At 39.1% G+C, this 14,886-nt stretch overlaps 1 protein-coding gene across 1 annotated transcript in view; it reads right to left on the bottom strand.

Moving 5' to 3' along the window:
• Positions 1–14,886, bottom strand: part of ITPR2 (inositol 1,4,5-trisphosphate receptor type 2) — a 463,296-nt gene that overhangs the window by 419,144 nt on the left and 29,266 nt on the right. Inside the window, exon 2 of the mRNA XM_004435465.3 lies at positions 10,968–11,038. Coding sequence (XP_004435522.1) covers positions 10,968–11,038 — 71 coding nt within the window. The remainder of the gene's footprint in view (positions 1–10,967; positions 11,039–14,886) is intronic.

Raw genomic sequence — 14,886 nt, 5'->3', positions numbered from 1 at the left:
ACCCACAGAGTCATAGGTTAAATAGATGGATGCTGAGAAAACCACTCAGTTTGGAGGTGTTTGTTACACAGTAATAGAGAACTGATACAATTACCTTCCCCTATCAAGTAGTTTCTATTATATTCCATATATTAGTAAATGTCACTAATATCTACCACATTGCCCAAATCTGAAACCTGGGAGAATTCCAGAACACCTTCTCTCCCTCACCTCTACCTCCCTCCCCACTCCCACAGACAATTAGTCATCAAGTCCTAATATGGTTAAATACCTCCCCTTCTCTCCATCCATAGCTACTATCTTAGTCCATTATCAAATTTTCTAAACTATTTTAACTGTCTCTTAGTTTATATCCCATCCTATATTTTCAACCCCTCTATATAAGAGAATAGTCTTTCAAAATTTCAATTCTGCTCATGTCATAGCCCAGCTTAAAATCCTTTAATAGTTCTCCACTATCTTTAACATAAAAATCAAATGCTTCAGTATGAAACACAAGGCCAGAGGCCAATATAAGGCATCTGGACCCTCCTCCAAGCTCATTTCTGCCACTCTTACAGTTCTCCTAAGCTTTAAACATTCTTAAAAGCACAACCACAAATGGGTCACGCTACTCCACACCTCTGTGCCTCTGCCAGAAATGACTCTTTCTCCTCAACTCCCTCCTCTCCACCTGGTTAACAACTGCCCATTCTTCCACAGCTCCAGCTCACCTCCATTCTCTCTCTCAATTCCCAAGCCAATTACTATCTTCTCTGTTCTTCTATAGCCCCTTAGGCTTAAAGGCAGTATAGTTAGTGGTTAAGGGTCTGAATTTCAATCAAAGGTTTGCTTCTTTCTAGTTGTATGACCTTGGGCAAGTTACTTAACGTCTCTGTACCTCAATTTCCTCATCTATAAAATGGGATGTGACAGAGAATGTTACCCTTTCCCCCCAATAACCATTCTCTTCTTCCTTTAGGTAACAGAACTCCTAAGTTGTAGGCAGGTACATGGCTATGGCCAGCCCACAACACATTCTTCAACCTCCTTGCAGCAAGATGTAGCCAAATGAATTAGTTTTCTGTGGCTGTCAAAACAAATTACCACAAATTGGTGGCTTAAAACAACAGAAATTTATTCTCTCATAGCTCTGGAGGCCAGTCGTCCAAAGTCAGGGTGTCTTCAGGGCCACGTTCCCTCTGAAGGTTCTAGGAGAGAACCCTCTCTTGCCTCTTCCAGCTTCTGATGGATCCAGCTATTACTGGGCTTGTGGCAACATAACTCCATTCTCTGTCTCTGTCTTCACATGGCCTCTGCTCTGTGTATCTGGTTTCTCCTCTTCCGTCTCTTATAAAGACTCTTGTCATTGGATTTGGGGCCCATCTGGGTAATCCAGGATGATCTCATCTCAAGATCCTTAACTTAATTACATTCGTAAAGACTCTTTTTCCTAATAAGGTAAAATTCACAGGGTCTGGGTATTCGGACATGCACTTATGTTGTAGGAGGGCCACCATTCAACCCAACAGACTATGTGGCTATGGGATAGGAGCAGGAGTGATATACGCAATTCTAGACGTCTCCCTAAAAGAAGAATCTTCTTGCCTTCAATTCTTTAACATCCATGCCCATCTTCCTCCACTTTATGTGGGGCGCCGCCACAGCATGGCTTGACAAGCAGTCCGTCAGTGCGCACCCGGGATCCAAACCGGCGAACCCCGGGCCGCCGCAGCAGTGCGCACGCACTTAACCGCTTGCGCCACCCGGCCGGCCCTTTGCCCTCAATTCTTATCACCCCCTTTCTACTGACTGGGAAATGGTGACAATTGGTGCAACTTGGGAAGCCATGTGTTGAGGATGGTAGACTTGTAAGATGGATCTGGATCACTCACCTAGAAACTATTAAATGAGAAACAAATAAACTTCTATCTTATATAAGCCCATTGGTTTCTGTTGCTGCTGTTGTTTTATTTCTGTTATAGCACCTTATCTAATACATGCAAATAATAATAATAATACCTTAATAATAATACATACTTCTTAGGGCTGTGTCAAGATTAAAGGAATTAACAGAATATAAAGCATTTTGAACATTAGTAAGGATTAAATATAGTTCTGACACATAGGAAAGACTAAACAAATGTTCGTTATTAGCAGCAGTGGTAGTAGAGTCGTCCTGGTCACATTTAGTTATTGCTAACTTACTTGTCTGCTTCCTGCACAAGACCAAATTTATTGGGGTAATGGCTTGGTACTTTCATCTCAGTATTATACTTGAAAGAATACCAAGCGTTCTGTTACTGTTTAAAGAGGAAATGCAATTTAACTTTGCATGCCAATTATTACCCTAGGAGTTACTTTCATAAAAGGTGCATACTAGGCCTGAGAAACCTAGATGTCCCTTCCCCATAGGCACAAATCTTTCAAGCTACAGGTCAAATGCTCTCTTAATTAAGAAGCGTTACTCATCTCTCAAAACAGGAAATTAAAATCTCCATCCTCCCACAATACCTGCAGCACCACCTTTCAATTTAGCCCTATCACTTTCTCCCTTGTGCTATAATTATTTATATACACAACTTATCTCCCTCATTAGACTATAAATTCCTTGAGAGCAGCATTCATTTCTGACTCGTTTAAACCCTAGTAGCTAGTTCACACACTGCATTGCACACAGTGGATATTCAATAAATCTCTATTGGATGTATTTAAGATCTCACAGTGTTGAGGCAGTTCAAACAAACCTACCTCACCCCTTCTCAGCTGTGTGACCTTGAGCATGTTACTTTACTTCTCTAAAGTGTGGTTTCCACATTTGCAAAATGGGGCTATTGAGCATTAAATAAAGCAACAGGGATAAAGGCCACCATAAGCACTCAGAGTTAAGAATTTCAAAATTTAGGACTTTCTATTCTTGGAAAAAGTAGTCTTGACTATTAAGTTAAAATACTCACAGACAAAAGGTATTTATTCAGTACTTATGAGGAATTTAAACACACAACTAAGTTCCTACATACCACTGGAAGGGAGATTTTTACACACGAGCTGGGAGCTCAGGAAAATTGGCCCAAGGACACATGATTAGTAAGTGAGGAAGCCAGAGAGTTGTTCTCACTCCACTAAACCACAGGCATCGCGAGTGTTAATTTTCTGCACATGACTTCTTACTCTTTTTTTTTTTTTTTTTTTTGCTGAGGAAGATTCGTCCTGAGCTAACATCCGTGCCAGTGTTCCTCTATTTTGTATGTGGGTCGCCGCTACAGCACGGCTGCCAACAAAAACTGTAGGTCCACACCTGGGAACCGAAACCAGGCTGCCAAAACAGACTGTGCCAAACTTAACTACTAGGCCATGAGGCCAGCCCCATCACTTCTTACTCTTAGGGAAGAGAATTAAACTTCACAATTTAAAGCCACAAATCAATCAAAGTTCATACATCACATATACTTTAGATACACAATTAATTGTGTGAGTGCTGCCTTAAACAGCAGTCCACAAGACTTCTAAAGTTGTCCTATTTTAACATCCAGAACCACAGCAACTTCCCTCCAACAGAGACTAAAGTATTTTAAAGTGCAAGCACTTTTACAGTTCTGACGGGCTTCAACAGGAGAAGCAAAGAGGCAAAGCAACCTATTTTCACTTCATCCTTTGGCCCTTCTCTGAAACCTCACTGAGAAGAGTTAACTTACCCAATTTCTACTGCCCCTTAAGAGTTTAGTAATGGAGGATTAGCTGTAGAAGTTTCTGGATATGATGACTTACCACAAATACACAGGATCGACACAGCAATAACATTCAACTGGAGAATTTTAAAGAGGTTTTAGTATGAATCTTGTAATTGTTGGCTTGGAAATCCACTGCAATTTTCGAAACTTCTTTGAGTAGCAGCAAACCACAAAATGCTATAACTTAATATGCGTAGAAGTTTTCTTCTTCTGCTATTCACACTGCAGATTTGTATGTTAGAATGCACATTTGACACCAACGAACTTAAGTTTAGAGGTGTAGAATTTAAAACTATAGTAAAATAACAGGTCTACACATTGCTTTATCACAAAACAAGTAATCAGCTAACAATTATGCTACACGCTGGGTAGTATTAAGATCCTAAAAAAGCATCTGAGGACAGAACTAAAATTATATTGCCTTTAAGAATTACATTTTTTTTTCTGGAACTTTATTCATTAATTCAACAAAAATTAATTCAGCCCCAACAATATGCAAAACGCTGTTCTTTATCTTGATAATTCAACAGAGCACAGGCTAACACAGTCTTCCCCTTATACAGTTTAGAGTCTAATCGCAGGCCTTTCAAATAAAGAAACGAGTGCAAATTCTGAGCATGCACAAGTCATGTGAATATGTGTCCTCAGACCCAAGTTCACTGACAACTGCAGTGTAGTTTCCATCATGCTGGCAGCCTCCAACTGCAAGGTCCTGCATCTCTCTTCTCTAGACAAGGGGTTCCCTGACACCTGGAGAACTTGCTCGACAGCAAACAGGAGCAACCCAGAAGTGTGCTGTGGAAGGGGGTGATAATACCCTAAGGAGCAACCCACAACTCACAGAGGATGGAATCTGGCCCCAGCCTTTCTGTCCTTGGGTAGGAGATTCTGAGGCACGTTCCTCACAGTTTCTCAGAGGGCCACAGCAGGACTGAATTCCAGTTGCCACAGTGGTGGGCATTAATGAACACTTTATTGCCTTTTCTTCCCTTAGGCTCACTCTCCCTCACTTCCACGTCCGTGCTTCCAGGGATCACCTCCCAAACTGACTACCTCCATCCAAGTCTTCCCAGGTGTGATTTGTAGGTACTCCAACTAACACTGTCCTAATCTATTTCTCCTCAGATATATTCAATAACATTGAAATAACACATGAAATGAGAGGATCACACATATACCTCTTATCAACTTAACAAATTTCAAGATATCATGAGGCTAGGAATTTGAATAAATAATTGAGATGAGAGTTAAGATTCAAAAAAAGAGCGAGAGAGTTTGGCAGGTTAGAACAATGAGCCAATGCTAATAAGATGAAATGTAACAGATTCTCCACTTGGTTCCTAAGTACCAATTATGCAGCACAGGAGGAGGGAAATGAGAATTCGGAGATGCAAAATGAAAAAGCATCAGGAGTTTGGGTTGACTAACAGCTGGAGGTGAGTTAGGGATTCCCACCCAGAAATCTTGGGCTGCAAGTGTGGCATCCAAAAAAAGAGGGAGATTCTCATCAGATTGTACCCAAATGTACTATTTTCAGTTCTTTCTACACCACTAAGAATTACATTGACAAACAGGAGCCTAACCAGAAAACAAACAAGGCAGTATGAAGACTAGAGAAATTACTAAAGAATTTGTAGCTGACAACAGGTGAAAGAATTTTTAAAAATTAAGACTGTAGAAGAAAAGATCTGCAGAAATACGATTATTCTAAACAAATACTTACAGGGCTACTATGTGTAAGAGGGATTCAATTTAATCAGTGTGGCCTTGCAGGATGAACAGGTAAGACTTATAGGAGGGCATAATTCAATAGACAGTATGGTATAGTGGTTAAAAACAAACAGCACTGGAGTCAGACAAACTTGGTTTGAGTCCCAACTCTACCACTAATGAGCTCGGCGACCTTAAGATGGTTGCATAACTTTTTTATACTTAGTTCTCTCAATTGCAAAATTGGGATAGTAACAATTTCCACTGTATAGGGTTACTGTGATGACTAAATAATAATGCACAGGAAGCCCCAAGCACAGCGTAGCATGTATTAAATGCTCAATAAATGTTATTTTAGTCATCATCATCAAAAAAATTAGACTAACACCATATCTGAAGAAATTCAATAAAGCAATTGTTAAGCTGGTAGAGGAAGTATTTATAATTGGCTCATACTGGAGAATCACTATTCGACAAGATTGACATGTTCAACTAAATAAAAAGTCAGAGCTACTACCCAGCAAGATGACTTTTTCACTCATGCACTTGACTGTGTAATCCCCATGAGTAGAGGCAAAAGGTGAGAATCTCAGCCTTCAAAACAACTTCCCTGAATTATCTGAAGAGAAGGAATTGAGTTAAAGAAATGACCTTGTCAGTCTTCCCCAGAGTCTCTGATTTTCATTACCTGCTTTAGTGTTGTGTTGCACAGCAAGGAAATTCTCTATTTCTGTCCCAATTCCTGAAGCATTCTGACTTATTGCTTCAGAATGACTTTTTGCTTGCCAGAAGAGGCCACCTGGCAGGCATAGTGGATTATGAAACAGTCACATATCAAGTGACCACAGAATCTCAGAGTTGGAATTTTCAAGACCAAATGGCCCAACCCTGAGGAGTATCTAATCAACTAAGAGAAGGGGCTGTCTTTCTTCCCGCAGCCCCCTGGGGAGAGGCTTCCTGGGTTCTCCATTACTTCTATGTTTTATCACCCTGATGGTAATCAAAGGACACACAAACCTCTCTTGCTTTGATTTATATCAGCTTCTCTTCCTAAAAGAAAATGCACATGTATCAATAGGCACAGACTTTTGGAAAAATCCACACCAGACAAGAGTTTTCAAGAGAATGGAGGGAAAATTATGTAACGGAACTAGGAAAGAAAAACAGAAAAACCAAAAGAATACAAAGTCAACAAAAACTGCTATAATTTAGTGTAAGGGAGTAGGGTTAAATTTTACATTAAAAAATAGGACCAGTGATAAATCATGTTGATGTTATGTGCCCCTGTATGATGCAAGGGCAGTTAACCTCAAGGTATTCTTCTCAAAACCTTAGTCCCAGTCTAATCATGAGAAAAACATCAGGCAGACCCAAACCAAGGGACATTCTACAAAACATCTGGCCAGCACTCTTCAAAAGTATCAAGGTCATGAAAAACAAGGCAAGAATGAGAAAGTGTCACAGACCAGAGAAAACTAAGGAGCCATGATGACTAAATGTCACATGGGATCCTGGATGGGATTGGAAACGAGAAAACGACATTAATGGAAAAACTGGTGAAATCCAAAGGAAGTCTGGAATTTAGTCAATAGTGATGTACAAATGGTAATTTCTTAGTTTTGACACATTACCTTGGTTATGTAAGATGCTGACATTAGGGGAAACTGGGTAAAAGAGAACTCTCTATACTGCCTTTACAACCCCTCTGTATATCTGAACTTAATTCCAAAGTTTATCTTTAAAAAATAGAGAATATTTAATCACTAAAGGAATTTTATACTCACTTAAGAGAAAGCCACTGTGCTTCTGTTAATATTATTCTGATAGTGTGGTTTCTACTGAATCCTAGCTGCCCGACAGGTTTTAAACCACCCTTGGGGAGTTGTTTATTTGTTAAAATTCAGTTTCCTCTGTTCACATGTGAGGCAATGTGACACAATCAAGAGAACATTTCATCGTATAATCGTGTGTATTGGCAAGAATCATTTTAACCTCTTGGAATTTTGGCTCCTTATCCAAAAAATGGCAGAGTTGTACTAGAGTTACTTTTTTTTTTTTTTTTGTAGAGGAAGATTAGCCCCAAGCTAATGTCTGTTGCCAATCCTCCTCTTTTTGCTGAGGAAGATTGGCCCTGGGCTAACATCCATGTCCATCCTCCTCTACTTTATATGCAGGACGCCTGCCACAGCATGCTTTGATGAGTGGTGTGTAGGTCCGCACAGGGAATCCAAACCTGAGCCGCCAAAGCAGAGTGTGCGAACTTAACTACTAAGCCATTGGGACAGCCCCGAGAGTTACTTTTAATTGCCTAGAAGCTATAAAAGTTTATGGTTCACTTGAACAAATCAGAGAGTATGAAAACCAAAAATCTTTTCAAAATAATTTGAGAATATTATTTGTTTGGCTAAAGCAAGAGGAACTGAGGTGTAGCCGAACTGTTGATATGCTATTGTTTCTTCATGTATCTGAAAAGTAACAATAAGGGAGGGTGTTCTGGAAACTTGGCAGAGGAGTCTGGAAATGCTGGGGTGGTGATTCTGGGAGGCAAATCTATGAAAAAGCGATGGCTTTTATTTTTTTTAAAGATTTTATTTATTTTATTTTTCCCCCCAAAGCCCCAGTGGATAGTTGTGTGTCGTAGCTGCACATCCTTCTAGTCGCTGTACGCGGGACTCGGCCTCAGGATGAACGGAGAAGCGGTGCCTCAATGCACACCCGGGATCCGAACCCGGGCCACCAGCATCGCAGCGCGCGCACTTAACCACCAAGCCACAGGGCCGGCCCAGCAATGGCTTTTAAAGCCAAAGGGAACATGGGAAATACATTTAAGGATAGAATGGTAAAATTCAAGAGCTGTGAAAGGACAAGCTATGTGAACGGATGAGGCATTTGCGACAAGGTCTGTTTATGGCTACTGAGCAGTATAAAGACTAGAGCAGAAGCAAGCCCATCTCAGGTAATTCTCTGGGGCTCCATCAGGATGGGCTTCCAAGAATCACAGGAGAAGAGCTGGAGCTTTAAGATAAAAGGGGACCCTGAGTCCACAATAGGAAAAGACTCTCCTTCTCCAATGATGAGTGGAGTCAGATAAATGTCTTAAACTAGAGGTAGAAAATGAGAGCAAACCAGCAAGGCCAATGACCTCAAGTATTCGATTATAGGAAAAGCCAGCCTTCCAGGGGCCGGATGGAGCACCTGAGTGATTCATACTTTGACCTAGTGCCCGCTGAATAATATGAGACCAAGTATCTGTAGATAATTACCTACTGGGGACAGAGCTGTTACTCCAGGGTGTCCTCAGATACACTAAAATTATCTTTGCACTTTAAAATAATTCACTTCACTGGGAAAGAGGACAAGAAAAAGGGTGGCCACAAACCCTCAGGGTTCATCTTTGAAAGATGAATCTTCCCTGACTGAGAGAGGAATAAGGCTACCCAAGCTTGCAGCAGGGAAGTGTGGGGCACCCCTGGGAACCAAGTTTTATCACACGATCCCAGGGAAAGTTTGGGCCTCTCATCCAAAAGCATCTAATGGCTTTTTTTTTTTTTTTTTTTTTGGATGTCTACTATGGACAAAGCTCTATGCCTGGGAAATGCAAAAAGAAAAAAATAAAATTGTGCCCTTGAAGAGATTATAATGTAAGAGTAGAGTCAAATATGTTTAAAGGATATACATTATGCCCTTCTATTTTAAGTTAACTATCACTTGTATAATGACTTAAACCACTGTTACATTTATTCTCTGGAGAGATTCCAAGCCTCACAAAGCCTTGTGTGATAGGCATTGTTCTTGCTATTATCCACCCTACTCCCACCAGCCAATGACAGATGTCCTCTGAGGCTCAAAGAGGTTAGGCAACCTACTTAAAATGACAGAGCCAGCGACCAATACAGTCAAAACCTGAACCCCACGCTTTTTCCTTTTACAAATACAGATTTGTCATCCCAGTTTGCTTTTAAAACTTTTCTTTTTACCTTAAACGTGCTACAGCTCACAAAGGAGTGTCTGTGGATTTGGTTTCTTTATCATCACTACTCTGAACCCAGTGTGCCTCTTCCACCCAAGGAACAATTTTTCGTCGATTTAGGAACGTTCTCACCCATATCTCTTTACATATTGCCTCATTCCCATTTGTTCCAACCTCTCTTCTAGAATTTGATTAAATACTGCTGGACCTTGTCAGTCTGTCCTCCAAGTTTTTCATGACTCGTTCCTACATTCCTTCTTTGTATCTCTCTGTACTACATTCTGGGTGATTTCCTCAGATCTCTTTTCCAAAGCACTAATTCTCTCCTTATCTTTGTATAATATGCGAGTTCAACTTTTCAGAACCTATCTATCCTTTTGTCATATTGTCCAGTCTTCCATTAGGGCTTCTCTACCCTCTTCAATTTTTGAAATCATTTCCACACACTTATCACATAGCTTTTTTTCTATGCAGAAGATCCAAATCTCTTCCCTACTGAGCAGTTGTATGGGTGCTTCTAAATGGGCAGTGTATCTCCCACAACCTGTTTCACATTAATTTCTCCATTTGGGAAGAAATTTCAATCTCTTATTCAAAGCCACCAATTTAACTCAAAGGATATTTATTGTGCTTGTCACCCTCTCTGCATGGTTCTGAGTTTAGGGAAAATGAAATATTTAAGATATTCTTACACTGAGAATTGTGCAGAAAGTGCCTATCACGGGGAGTGAAACATGGGAAACATTTACTGAATGTTAAACATGTCCCTTCCCCAGCACTTCCTGACTTGGGTCTGGGGCTCTGGGGAATCCTTTCAACTCTCTCTCCAGACTTTTATTCCTTATTAAAGCTGTTTTCACCATTGTTGGAGGAATTCTTACACAGCGTGTTCAAAATGAACACTGTTTTAAAATTATTTTTATTATCATAAGTATACACAAACTATGAAATTGATCTGAGCAAGCTTTTAATTACTGGTTTTAGTTGTCTATGATTCTCTGTGGATTCCATTAATCCTTCTTTTGTAACAGTCAAGTTATAATCACTATCCTACTATAACCAATTTCTCAGTTGATATTATCAAGCTATCTTTAAATTTTTACTTAGAAAAGAGTTCTAAGAAAATTGTTAGTTATTGCACACCATCCAAGGTGACATTTTAAAAGGTAAGCTAAGACATCACTATCACCCTCCTGGAGATTTTACAGAGATAAATTAAAAATCTGATAATGAAACACTAATATTTATAGTATAACTGTCACAGAAACATATAAATATATATTATTCAGCTATATTTACTCATTTGAAAAATGGCCTTTCCCAGTTAATTACCAAGATTTCCTTTCAACAGTTAGACTATTGTCCAGCAAAACAAAAATTGAGACTATTCTTCATTATAAACCCATTGTTCAATGTGTAAAAGAAGAAAAACAATGGGGAAATTTTTGAAAGAATTTTCAGTGGACATATTTATATTTGAAAATTTCACATGAAATAAAGTTTTAATATTACTTATTTTAAGACACAAAAATAATCCCAGAAGGTCACGTAATAAAAAATATATATTTATTTCTTACCTCTGAACTTCTTGGGAGGATTGGCAAGATCTCCAGCCTCTGGGTGTACCACACATCTGTCATCCACTAACCTAGAAGGAAAAACATGTTTACACTGTTAACTTCATCATATTCATAAAGCATAGACTACACATGGATATTGTATAAATATTTACAAAGAGTTTTAATACCATTTTCCACTAAGAAACTTTTTAATAATCATGGACTATAAAAAGATTTTGTTATAAAGATATTAATTAAGCAGGGTTTTTGACATTGAAAATTAAGGAACATTGTTAAGTGGTAGGAAACTGGTTAGATAAATCACGATGTAGACAAACCATGGAACACTGTAGAGCTATTTAGAGTTCTATTTAAAAATGCATTGGCCTGCAAAACATTTATATGTTGTGAAAATAAGTGATAACCCATCAATAAGACATCATAGATGGTTAAAAACACACACACACCTCTACACATACACCTGTAAGAAATGGAACACAGACATCAAAACAGTAACAGCGGTCAGATTACACGTAGTTTTTATTTTCTTTTTTTTTTTTTTACCTGTGTGTGTGTTTTGTTTAGTTTTACAAGGAATGTGTAAGCTTATGAGATCAGGCTTACAGAGTGACCATAGAGTGAGTGGTTATGTGCATTCATCCTGTGCGTTCAAACCCTGGCTCAGCCACTTCCTAGCTAGGTGACTTTGGGGTCCCTCTTTACACCTGCAAAATAAGGCTAAGAGTATCTACCTCACAGCATTGCTAGGAGGATTACATGACTCAATATCCGTAAAGTACCTAGTACAGTTTCTGGCATCTAGTAAACCCTTAATGAGTGTTTAATAGGTAAAGAGAATCAAGGATGTTGCCTGCCTTGTTCCTCACCATACTGTCTGCTTCTAGAAGAGTGCCTGACACATAATGGGTACTCGACAAATATTAACAAATGATAAACTGCCTTTGTAGTTACAAAAACACGTTTAATCCCTATTAAAATATTCACGAGAAGCCAATTTCTAGCACAATTCCAAGAAAGAAGTTCAATCTCTGACCTGAGAGCCAGGAGACATGAACCTCCTGTTCAAAAAGAAACATCTAACTACCAGAGACTTACTAACATTCTTTTTCTCCTAAGCGGTGGGAATACCCGGGGTTTTTTCAAGGGTATTGTGAGAACGCATATGAATTAGTTCCAAGTTGGTCAATTCATTTGAAGGGAGATGCCCAAGTTGCAACTGTCTGTTTTTCAAAAAAAAAGCGTGTTAACCAGACTCACTAGTATCCATCAACTCCAGCACAGAGTAAACCCCAATTTGTGACCAATGTCCGCTTGAAGTAGGCTGATTAACAGAATCAAAATGAAACTTTTGGTTCCTGGTTTATCTGGTTACCAAAAGCAGACGCTTCCTAAATCACTAGATTTTTCTATGGGATCTAATGTCCATAAACAAAAGGTTAATTTGATCAAGCAATATGGTTTTTTCTTTGATTTTTTTTCATATACTTCATTCACACTGGTTTACTAAAATGCGGTTTTACAAGAGCTGCCAAGCATGCAAGAAATTCCTTTTAAGAGTTTTTAAAACTGTTTTCTTAGAAACAGGAAGTCACATTGGGTCAAGAGAAAGCAAACCCAAACTTCCACAATATCCAACTTCAGCCTGCAACACTGAATGTGAAAGGCTCAGAGTCCTGAGACGCTGTCACAACGTAATCTTTAAACATAATATTTAAATTAAAAAAATAAATGCTTTCTACATGTGCAATAGTTTGTATATTAAGTATACTTCAATAAAGCTGGAAAAAAATAAATGCTATGAGGGAACGGTCAGCTTTTCTAGTTAGTGAAGACATGTTAAGAATTCAAACATAATGACCAAAAGAAATCATAGTCATATTTAGACACATAAATATTATATAATAAATGGTATCGACATTCTATTCATTCTTTGCGCCTGTCTCTTCCCATAGAAATACAGGCTCCCACGAGAATGCCCCTAAGAGTCCCCACCTGCATGGGCTAGCCATCGAGATGAATGGGAAAAACTAAAGCTATAAGTTAGATCAGAGTGCATTTATGTAAACACTCACGCCTATCCTCAATTATCTGTCAGTCCAGATACAGATAGAACCATTAAGAGTGACTTCAGTCTTAAGAATTTGTCCTATTCCTTATATACAGACTTCAGACTTAAAGAACTGCAACTGAGTTTGGAGAGAATGGAAGAAAGGGAAGGATAGGACAGGAAGGGTGGAAAGAAGCAAGGAATGTGAATCTGCCATGAAGACATATACAATCATTGATGTTAAAAGTTAAACAGGGTTTTAATGGTAGTTGTTGGCACAAATTCTACAGTATCCCCAACAGCCTCTTTTTGAATACCTACAGGGCCAGAATATTCACTATTTAACACCTCTCTGACAGTACTAATATCAGAAATGGGTTTTGATGGAGGTGAAATAGCACCCTGTCTTTCCCATCATAGTACTTATCACATTTTCTTATCACTTGCTTAACTGTCTGGGTCTTCCAATAAATTGTAACTCCTTGAAGTCAGGAATTGAATCCATCTTATTTGCCATTATATCCTTGGCATCTACTAGAATGAGTTACAGTAGATACTAAATATCTGTTTAGTATATTTAACAGATTATATACTGTTTCTCTCTAGTTCTTCCTCACATGGATATTGACCAAACAGCTCAACATCATTTCATATACTCCAAATGTCAACATCCCCCTTAAATGCGATCCTAGAGATTATCCACATGAATCTAGATGTGCCCCCAACAAGTATAGGGGACAGAGGACACTTACCTCTTTCTTTCTGACACTAAGCTTACAGTTATGCAACCTAAGATCGTAGCAGCTTCTGTGGCAGTCAAGCCCACCTCTGATTTTCATTGGGTTTCTAGCTAAACAACAATTCTAGGTCCTGTTCATGTGTACTATTGATAAGCCAGGCTTTCCTACCCACCACTGGGGCAGTTAACTTTTATAACCTAAAGACAAGAATTTACAATTGGGGCCGGCCCCGTGGCTTGGTGGTTAAGTGCGCGCACTCCGCTGCTGGCGGCCCGGGTTCAGATCCCAGGCGCGCACCGACGCACCGCTTCTCTGGCCATGCTGAGGCCGCGTCCCATATACAGCAACTAGAAGGATGTGCAACTATGACATACAACTATCTACTGGGGCTTTGGGGGGAAAAAACAAAGGAGGAGTATTGGCAATAGATGTTAGCGCAGGGCTGGTCTTCCTCAGCAAAAAGAGGAGGCTTAGCATGGATGTTAGCTCAGGGCTGATCTTCCTCACAAAAAAAAAAAAAGAAGAAGCAGCAGCACCAGAGGAGAAGGAAAAAAACTCCAGTTCTAATCCTTGGTCTGCCACTCCATAACCAGCCGTGTTCATGCTAGTCACTCAACCTCTCTGTGCCTCATTTTTTAAATGGAGCAGTTGTAATCTCACAAGTTCCTTCTATTTCTATGGTTTTTCATTTCTCTGATCCTGTTTTATGATGAGAGTTGGCTTGTGGTATCACCCTTCAATGGCAAATTCTGACATTTATAATATTTTGTATACGGTAGTTTGAAAGTTTAACTGTTTAGTATCTATTTTCAAAAAGTGTATGCATTATTTTTATCATTCCAAGCAAAATATTAGTATGTGATTTTGTTCCAATCATTCACCATAGTCTTAGAACACAATATTTTAAAAACTTAAGATCTTGCCGTATAGTAATATGGGCATTTTTCTTACCAATACTCAAGTTGCCCGAATAAGGAACAAACCTCACGCTGTACATTCTTGTTTGTATGCCAATTAATTTATCTCATAATTCAGAGTAACTTAACAGGAAATACTAGGTTCTACAAATGTCCAATTTCATACTTTATATCTGATAGGTCCCATGGATAGACCCCTGCAGAAGGTCATA

The sequence above is a fragment of the Ceratotherium simum genome, chromosome 17 (assembly GCF_057802395.1).
Source record: "Ceratotherium simum simum isolate JZ-2026a chromosome 17, ASM5780239v1, whole genome shotgun sequence".
In the NCBI taxonomy this organism is placed as follows: Eukaryota; Metazoa; Chordata; class Mammalia; order Perissodactyla; family Rhinocerotidae; genus Ceratotherium; species Ceratotherium simum.
Note: the sequence above shows the minus strand (reverse complement) of the source record. Positions and strands in the feature narration are given on the sequence as shown.